Source organism: Mandrillus leucophaeus, unplaced genomic scaffold (assembly GCF_000951045.1).
Source record: "Mandrillus leucophaeus isolate KB7577 unplaced genomic scaffold, Mleu.le_1.0 Scaffold125, whole genome shotgun sequence".
Taxonomy (NCBI): domain Eukaryota; kingdom Metazoa; phylum Chordata; class Mammalia; order Primates; family Cercopithecidae; genus Mandrillus; species Mandrillus leucophaeus.
In genome coordinates this window covers 2,209,705-2,219,447 of record NW_012100876.1, presented here as the reverse complement: position 1 = coordinate 2,219,447, position 9,743 = coordinate 2,209,705, and the positions used below count along the sequence as shown (strand labels likewise).

At 48.6% G+C, this 9,743-nt stretch overlaps 1 protein-coding gene across 1 annotated transcript in view; it reads right to left on the bottom strand.

Annotated features, from left to right (window-relative positions):
• Nucleotides 1–1,838: 1,838 nt before the first annotated feature.
• Nucleotides 1,839–9,743, bottom strand: part of AMFR (autocrine motility factor receptor, E3 ubiquitin protein ligase) — a 47,202-nt gene continuing 39,297 nt past the window's right edge. Inside the window, exons 10-13 of the mRNA XM_011971906.1 lie at nt 9,233–9,367; nt 7,480–7,563; nt 4,302–4,486; nt 1,839–3,434 (exon numbers count right to left, since the gene is read on the bottom strand). Coding sequence (XP_011827296.1) covers nt 3,287–3,434; nt 4,302–4,486; nt 7,480–7,563; nt 9,233–9,367 — 552 coding nt within the window. The 3' untranslated portion in view covers nt 1,839–3,286. The remainder of the gene's footprint in view (nt 3,435–4,301; nt 4,487–7,479; nt 7,564–9,232; nt 9,368–9,743) is intronic.

The window sequence follows — 9,743 nt, the reverse complement described above, 5'->3', positions numbered from 1 at the left end:
CACCTGGGAGAGTATCTTTGGTTAAAAAGATCCAAAACCCAGAAATAGCAGCTGTTTGTCCCAGCTAAAATCGGGTAATACGAGATTTGAAAGGATTTCAAGAGCTCTACGGTTAGAAGTCAGCTTAATTAAAACCTGATATTCAGGATATATGTTTATATTGGTAAGGCCTTCCTGCTTTTTCTCTTTTGGGATCCTGTTTTTGGTAATTTTTTTCTAGTTGACTGGAACCCCCTCTTTTTAAAAAAAAAAAAATGATGTGCTTGTTTCCTCTGTGCACTTCGTTTCCTAAAAATCATCCTCCCACTTACTTCCCCTCTTCCTTCCTCTTTTTTCTTGGCCATCTTGGGTACCACATGAAAAGATCTAGAGGGAACCTCTAATGACTCAGAGCTCTTAAGGAAAACAGAAAAGGCATCACAGACTCCTCTCTTGGGGAGAAACCTGTTTTTCCTCCGCAGAACCAGAACCCCAAGAGTTGCAAGTGGACAGATTCCTCTCAAGTCAACTCTGCCCTCTCGTATTTCATGACTGGATCTCCTTGGTCCCAGAGACTGCTCTGTCCCGCACTGTGAGAGCCTGGCCCTGCGTGTGTGATGGCTGCCAGAGGTGGCTCGCTGCGGTTGTTTACAGTAAGTGACTATCTAAAAGCTCCACAAGTGATTCTAACATGCAGCCAAGGTTGGAACCACGTCTAACCTAACAGATAAGCAGCAGCCCGGCAAGATGGAGGCTCCAGATGACGGAGGGCCTTCGAGGGCAGGCAGGCGGCCGCTGCTCCTCACCAGGGCTTGTTGGCAAGGCCGTGGTTTCCTTTTCCATGTGTGTCCTGCTCCAGCAGGACTGAAAGTCACCACTGACAGCATCAAGTCGGCTGGCTACAGATAAAAGGGCACATTGTCTACTCAGCCCAAGTGGAAAATCAGGCCCAACAGGCCACCTGGGCACCTGGATTCACATCAACACAAGGAAAATCGCCACATGGTCCACCATCCTCCATGGTACATAAAAGCCTCAACATTCAAAAGGCAACAAAAACTGACGAGAACCCAAGAGGTCAACAAAACAGGGCCACTAAGAAAATGGAGAGGGCAACACAGCCTCATTCCAAAAGAGCCCACAGAGGCCAGGGGCAGCTCAACCACCATCCGCCAGAGCACCCGGACGCTCCTGCTGCTGCGCTTACAAACTCGGACCCACAGCCCGACCTGAGTGCTGCTTCTCCAGGGGCTGGGTGTGAGGACCATCTGCCTGACCCTGCAGTTAGCCAGGGCAGCAAAAGGGGTCCTGGGAGGGGAAGCCCCCAGCGTAACTGCCACTACCCTCAGCACCTGTCCCGGATGCCCCCAGGAAGTGGTGAAATCCTCAAGTATCCAGGTGTAAAATGGAGGACGGACTGAGGACTTCACTTCTTGGATCATTTTAAGCTACTTAATAAGCCCCTGCTCTAAACACTGTGGTTTGGCTGTTTTGTAATGTGTCAAGACCCTCTAAAATTGATCCAAATAATTCTGTCTTCTCACACATCAGAAACATGTGAATATGTGGAATTAGTGGCAGCTATAATGGGTGCAGTGTGTAAAGCATAACGTAATTCGAGGAGAGTAAAATAATCTTCTGTTACCCACTTACCTGAAAAAAATGATATAAATACAAGGGGAAGAAAAATGCAGTTCTGCCTCCTCCACATATACTACTAGGAAAAATAAAAGTTCCCAGTTCAAAAACATGGGAAAAACCCTCCAACCAAAATAGTACGCACAAAATCCAAATCAAAATGGGGTTTAACGTTGGCACCTCTGGAAAGAGATGCCTTAGCTTCCAGCCACACACATCAGTAGAGTTTGCTTTTTATTATTATTACTGTTGTTTTACAATAAAAACAAATAGCTATGCTCTCAGCAAAACAAAATTTTTTTTAAAAAAAAATCACAGAAATTTACTAACAGCATTTCAAGGTAAGGCTTTTGAAAGATTTATTGAAATAAATTATCTTTGCCTAAAAATTTACCTATCACGTTTTTCAATTACTTTTCAACATTCTAAAAACTTTCAGTTATGTAAAATACATTTAAATTTTGCCAATAATTGTAGATAATACTGGATTCTTCCCAAAAGGACTACCACAAAACAAAGCTTTCAAACAGTTCAAAAAAAAAAAAGTAATCCAGTGGGGCATAAAACTGAAGTCTGCAACCTATGACTGCACGGTTCAAATCCTTAAAGTTAAACATGTGAAGAATTTGAAGAGATTTGGGACCTGGGCCTGCTCCAAGGCATGTAGGTTCACACCTTACCTTCTCTGCTGAATTAAACCAGGAAGAACACAGCTAGGAAAACGCAGTGCTCCCAGGATGAAAGATACAAAAGTTCTCTTTTATTTCTTTAATAAAGCCCTTCGAGGTTTACTCTCCCATCTTGCAAGGCCCACATCTTGTTCAAGGACCAAACCCACAGGCTTTAGCATTGCCTAATGTACTTGACCAGTGAATGAAAACCATAAACCAAAGCTTGCTGCTTAACCACTCTGCAGGTCCAGAGGGGACAAGGAGATGCTGAGAGGGGAGGGAACCCATGGGGCACACTCATGCGATGCAGGAGCACCAGAGTTCGCGGAAATCAAGCCGGCTTTGGACTGGGGGATCAGAAAGTCAGTCCCAGATACAGTGGGACAGAAAGGGGTGATTTTGTCACACCCTGCAGCCCTGGGCTTTCCCCTCCTCTGCTCCAGGTATTGAACCAAGAGTTATTTTTCCAAGACGCCCTGCTGGCTCAGGGGTGCCTGAGCCCGTGGGCCTGGCCTCTGGCACAGTCTACGTGCTTCCACAACAAGGACAGCGGTTTGATAACAGATGTTACCCCATGATGTGGGGGCGGGCTCACACTGTGCGTCTCCCCGACACTCTTCCCACTGGATGTGGCGCTCAGGACACCTGCATTTGTGGGATGTACACACGAGGCAGGAATTGAAGCTGCCTGCTGCAGGCAGGCGACTGCTCACCTCCTCCTGATCATCCCCTCCCCCAAGCAGTCCAGTCAACACCAGAAGAGATCATGCCTAGAGTTAAAATTTGCAGTGTTTCTAAGGGGAAGAGAAATGTCACATAGAAAGTATTACAAAGAAGGATTAAATTTGTCAGCTGTCCAAACACTATAAGACCACATGCTTTATACAGCGGCAATGCAGTCAAGCCCGCTTCTCCACACAGCGGGCAGAACTGGGACAGGCCTCCTCCGGTCGGTTGGGCACAGGGCGCAGGAGGCAGCTGAGGAAGGCAAGGGAGCGCTAGGAGGTCTGCTGCTTCTGAAGCCTCCGTTCCGCGGCGGCGGCCAGCATCCTTCGACGCAGGGTCACCGGGTCAGAGGACGCACCTTCCGAGGGAAGGAAGCTCTCTGAGGCCGCATCATCTTCAGAACTTTTGTTCAAGAAACGTCTAGAAAAAAACAGAAGTTTTTTCTGTCTCATGGGAGAGATGGATTGCTGTGGAACACAGCCAGAAGGCTGATTTCACATCTCCCCACGTCCAGGCACCTTCATGAAGCTGTCACTCAGCACCACCTCATGACCAAGACATCCAGCCCCCAACAGATGGGAGCTAGTTCTCTCTGCACCAGGGAGGAACCCTTCAGTGCTGCTCCGTGCTGTCTCTCCGTGCCCTTCCCCTCTACCCACAGACACAGCACAGAACCCTCACAATCACAGGGTCTGCCAGGGCCCAAACCCACTCGATGAACACAGTACTGGCCCTGTCCTCAAGAGCTGGAACAAAACCCCCTCTATCTACAGGATACACCTGCCGCAGCTGCCACCAACCATGGGGGTGTGACACAGATGCGCCATGTGTGTTCATAACGCTCGGCTGAAAGGCAGAGTGGTCGAGAGGGAGGACACCTGGGAGGCAGACGCCAGGGCCAGGCCAGGGCTAACCTCTCCGGCCTCCACTTCTTCAGCTCTATGTCGGCCGAATGGGTTAAAGAGATCCCTCTTAGAGCTGTGAAAATGATTCATATAAAGGGCTTAGAATAGGTTGGCACACAAGTGCTCCCTTGGCAAGCGTGGCCAAAGGGGTCCACGGGAGATAACTGAGAGTACCAGCATCAGAGGTAGACCAGTAGGGGCCAGTGTTACCAGATGCTCTGGATTTTTCAAGACAGGCTTGAAATCTGAGTTTTAGGTTGGCATGTAATGGCTTTTCACTGTTGGCATCTGTTTAAAAAGAGAAGACGTGGGCCTGACAACGGCCTTCAGCCACTGGTTTTTGACCTGGATTATGCCAAGCGGGGCTGGAGAAGCGACTCACTTGCGAGCTTGCTGGAGGAGCTCGTCCTTACGCTGCACCAGCATGCGCTGTCTCTCATCAGCAGACTTGGAGAAGCGGCTCCCACGAGCCTCAAAGTCTTCCACCTCACTGGGCTCCACTTCCACCTCGCCAAAGTCCAGCGTCTCCTCCAGGCGAGGACTGAGGTCCAGTGGCACACGCTCGGTCTGGACATGGGGCAGGAAGCAAGGAGGCAGCTGTGAGCACAGGCCTCCCTCCTAAGCAGTTTCCTCACCTACAGGGCACCCTAGACAAGGCAGTTCTGGATGCAAAGAGAAGGCTGCTGCCAAGCAGGGAGGCAGAAACTAGGAACCACAAGCTACAGGTAATGGAGCAGCAGCTTCCCTGAGGGTAGGCCTGCTGCCTATGGCTTGAGTAGTACTAAGAACAGGACCTGACTCACACAGAATGTTCAGTATCAGAGGGATAAGTAAATGATTTCCAGCATGAAAAACGTAAGCACCTTCAAGCTGCACTCTCAGAATATGCTACCAACACGACAACTGTGAGTTTACATCCTGGGAATTTTCTGTTCACTTCTACTAATTGCTCAAAAATGTAAACCAGTCTTATCAAATCTTCCACACAAATTTTATATCCTCAATTGACTCTGAAAAGAGGTAAAAAGGAAAACTGCTAAGCATCTCTTTATTTATTTATTTACAGAGCAGGTCTCACTCTGTCACCCAGGCTGGAGTGCAGTGGCACAATCTCGGCTCACCACAGCCTCAACCTCCCCAGGCTCAGGTGATCCTCCCAACTTAGCCTCCCAAGTAGCTGGGACCACAGGCTCATGCCACCACATCTGGCTAATTTTTGTACTTTTTGTAGAGACAGGGTTTTGCCTTGTTGCCCAGGCTGGTCTCAAAGTACTGGGCTCAGGCAATCTACCTGCCTCAGCTTCCCAAAGTGCTGGGATTGCAGGTGTGAGCCACTGTGCCCAGCCCTAAGGATCTTTTGAAAAGAGACAGGATGGATTATATGGTTCCTTGGCTTTGGTTGAAACTCCAAAGTCCACGACAATGCCCAGGCACCCCCGCGTCCTAGCAGGTGCCTGACCATCTGCGCTGCTCATGCTCCCAGATGCAGACCTGGGCTGGCCAGGGTCAGCCCATCGCCCGCTTCTAGACTGTGACAGAGCGGAGGTGGGTGCAGCTGAGAGGCAGGCTGTTTTACTTCAGAGTCCCTGCTGGAGCTACCCTCATTTTTTCCTGCCTTCAGCTAAGCTTGAGAGTGAACTTCAAGAGAACCACTCGTATCCCCTAGAGTCAAAGGACGGGGGGCCTGGTGGCTGCACACACTTGACAAACCCACAGAAAGAAACTGGCAGAAGTCAATAAAAAACAGCAGGTGGGGAGCTGTGACGGGAGCACGCTTGCCCTCCACTGACTCCAGACAACACTGCGTGCATTCTGAAGCTTGGAAAGGCCTCCTACACAACGGAACCAACCTAAGGTTGTTGAAAACAACTCTGCCCAAAGGACCACTTGGAGAGGTAATGGGACCCCCATGAGGGTGGGAGTGGTCATCAATAGCCAGCCCAGGGTCAAAGGAGGAGTTTCTGGGGCCAGAGAGGGACAGGGGGATAGTTGGCAGAACATGTACACACACACACAGACACAAATAGTTGGCACATGTATGCACGTACATACACACACACACGCTGGGGTCTCACTGTCCTATCCTATCCTTCTCCTCTAAGCCTGACCCTAGGGCAGGTTAGAAAGAACGGTGAGTGAGGAGGCGAGGAGATGTTAGAAGGACAAGAGCCGCCCACTGCGGCCCCTGCACTGTGCAGCTGCATGCCTGACTAAGACCAGCCTGAGCGGGGCAGGGCAGAGATTAGAACAGAGGGAGAGTGGAAGGGCTTACTTGGCTACAGTGAGGTTTCTGTTAACTGTTACTCAAGGACTTTTTCTTCACAAATGACCAAAAATGTTGCACAGCAAGGTTTCTTGTGAAACACATACTTTCCTCTATTTTATATAAATATATAAAATCCAGAAATCTTCACGCTAACTCTAGAAGCAGAGGTAGAAAATCAAGACAGGGACTGAATGTGCTGTACCCACAGATGCCCCCAAGCCCACCCAGCGTCCATATCTCAGCTTCACCAGCTATCCAAAAACTGGAAATGTAGACATGGACCCCTTCCTTAGAAGTCATGCACCATTTCACAAATGATGCATAATCCAATTACAGATGTGGATATGAAAATCTTAAGCCAGTAGTGTTTACTGGCCTAGTAGTGTTTACTGTTTCCTATCTGTAAAACGCAAGAGGTGAAAGCTTGTGTCACTCACCAGTGCTTCTAGAGGAGACCTTGCGCACCCCGGTAAGGAAGGCAGCACCACCCTAGACCCAAGCCAGTGTGCAGGAAAGCCCTGCACGGCGCCAACACAGAAAGGCCAAGGCGGGGTTGTTCAGTGTTTATTTGTGGTCACATAAGAAAGTGCTCTGACAGCATGGTAACTGAGGAAGCAAATGGGAACCACAGAAGAGGAGTGGGATCCAGGACCACAGATGTAGGGAGGAGGGCGCAGGTGGGGGTTGGGGGAGGTGGCGCCTCGACCCTGCTGCTTGGAGTTAGGGTGGCCACCTCAAGGCACCCAAAGTGGGCCAACAGACAGATCTGGTTCTCAAGAAAGCCAGGCTTCCCCCAGCCCCACCCAGCCTCAGGCAGTCTCAGTTTTGCAAAATGCATGGAAGTATCTGGAAATCCTGAGTTTGACAAGTGAGGTGGGGGGAGGGCATCTCAATGGCCTTGGCTCCCTGGAGAGCTTGCCCTAGGCCATCCCCATCTGGGTTTAGATGGGTCCAGGCACCCTCAAGGTCCTGAGCCCAGCTTCCTTCTGTCCTTCCACCGGCTCTCACTCAGGCTCAAGGTGGCAGGGCTGGCCCAGGGGAAGACAACCCCCTTCTCCTCCAGCATGAGGGCAATCCCCAGGCAATGGATGCCAGCTCTGGGTGGAAACAGGCCACACCACGGGCACAGCCTGACTGGCTGCCCTTCATTATTGGGGCGGATACAGCACAGTTTCTTCTGTACTCTTGCCCTAAGCCTTGCAAACATCAGGACTGAGGAAGAACCACTGCCGGGACTGGACCACATTCCACCTCCACAGCTCCATGAACTCTCTCACTAGAGTGCGGGTCTTACCTGAGCAGAAGTTTCTCCCTCTTCCTGGTCACTGCTTGGCCTTTCCACGGGACTGTTCAATGCAGGTCTGATGCTATCTGACCGCTGGAAGAAAAATAGCACCACAAACAATCCAGAGTCACTCAGAAATCAAATCACAGACTCAGGGAAACCCTGGTGTGCAGAGGGAGCTGTGGTACCCAACCCAGCCTGTAACTCTAAGGAAGTCTACAGCACCACAGAAATTAAAATGCCATAAAGATTAAAAGCAAAACAAAGGAGCCTGGGGCCTAACCTAGAGTTCCAAGTCTTAGAGTCAGCAACTGGCCCCACAATTAGTTTGCTTTTGAGTAACAGTAATTAGACAACAAAAACAATGATAACAGCAGAGAACACGGACTGAACACGTAACTTCAGCATGGCACCAAGGAAAACTGGGACATGACTGTCTCATCTATCTTCACATCCTATGAAACAGGTGCTGCTGTTACTGTCCTTCTAGCCAGTTAAAGATCTCACACAATGCTGCAGACACTCTGGGGACCGGCCAGTAAGGTCTCACCACCTCAATGCTGGCTGGCCAGTGTCTGTATTTCATTGCCTGAGGACTTTCTGTGGCTGTATGAGGTAGTTCAGCCACCCCCAGAGGCAGACCTCAGCCAGTGAGGGAGAGAATTCCTCTGTGAAGACACCAGCTCCTCATCTCCTGCAAGGGATATGTTCTGCACTGGATCCCAGAGGCCCCAAATGGGAAGGAGCTTCAGCTACCCACAGTGGTAACCTGCTTGATAACAAACCCATTACTGGCCACCCTCCCCTCCCCAGCTCACATCCCTACACACAACCTGTGATCCCTGGGACCACTTCCCAAATTAACTATGTGCATTCAAATCCTTGTCCCAAGGTCTGCCTTCGGGGAAATCCACAGCCAACAGCCAGGTCAAAGAGCTGAGAACTGGGAACCACATCTAATATCTCAGCCCATGTGACTGAGTCTATGCTGTTTCTTCTTCAAAGAGTCTCAGGTTTTAGAATTTTATTAATAGATTTCCACATATTTTTACATATTAAAATTGAATAATCTGGGGTAGATTCTTCCCTAGTCATATGCAAATTCCATGGTCCTGCCAGAAGGCTCATCTATATTAATACTTCTTATGCTCATCAAAGTAGAGATCTGACCTTTTTAAAAATCAAAAATACCACCTCAGATAGATGAATGGTAGCTAGTGGAACACCAAACCAGTGTGCAAAGCCAACTAGGGACAAATGGCACAGCTCCTAGAGCAGGGGGTTGGCAAACTGCAGCCTGAAGGTCAAGTTCACTACTCTACTCTACTTACTTATAAATGAGCACAGTCTTGCTCATTTACTTAAATACTATCCACGGCTGCTGTATAGTACTATGACAGCAGAGTTGAGAAGCGACAAAGATTGTGTGGCCTGAAATGCCTAAAATATTTATTACCTGCCCTTTAAAGAAAAAAATGTTGCCAATCCTTGTCCAATAGGAACCAACACTATGACTTCCTGGACTGGCAAGGGCAGGCTGGTTTGGAGTATATATTTGAATAACAAGCTACTCAAATACTCACCTTATCTTTGATGTGTCTGTTCTCAGTTATTCATTAGGCAAAGTTAAGAGAGTTGATAGAAACCATTCATTAAGTCATAAATGATATTGAGCTGTTAAGTAACTAAAACAGTTAACCTACAGTATTCAATCTTTGTGAAGATAGAATCCATTTATCATGCTTTAAAACCCCAGTTTTACCTGTGTAGGAAAAGGTACTTGAATCCGTCCTTCTAAAATGTTGTCTGTTGTTATTTCAACTGAGCGTGTCAGCTGGAGGTCCTGCAGCACTAGATGGTATGGAACCTGGGGAAACATCTCTTGAATCTGATGAGCCTATAGGAATACAAATACAGAGTCCACAGAAACGTTCACTGTCAACAGTTGCTCACTGAAGTCACAGTGTCTGGCAGGCTTTGGGCAGTGAATGTGGCATCATGCCCTGAAAACACAGGTAAGGGAGCCACCTTTATTCGGTAGGTTACCTTCACACTGTAGTCTCTTTAGTATTTTTCCAGGAAGCCAAACAGGCAACTGTGGACAGCATCAATTTCAACATAAGAAGAGCACAGAAAACCAACTGGATCCCAAGAAAGGCTCGGCTAGAATATTCTAGTTTTAAAAAGTGTTCATTTTAACTACCATTCGAACCAGCAATCCCACTACTGAGTATATACCCAAAGGGAAAGAAATCATTATATACAGCCGGGCG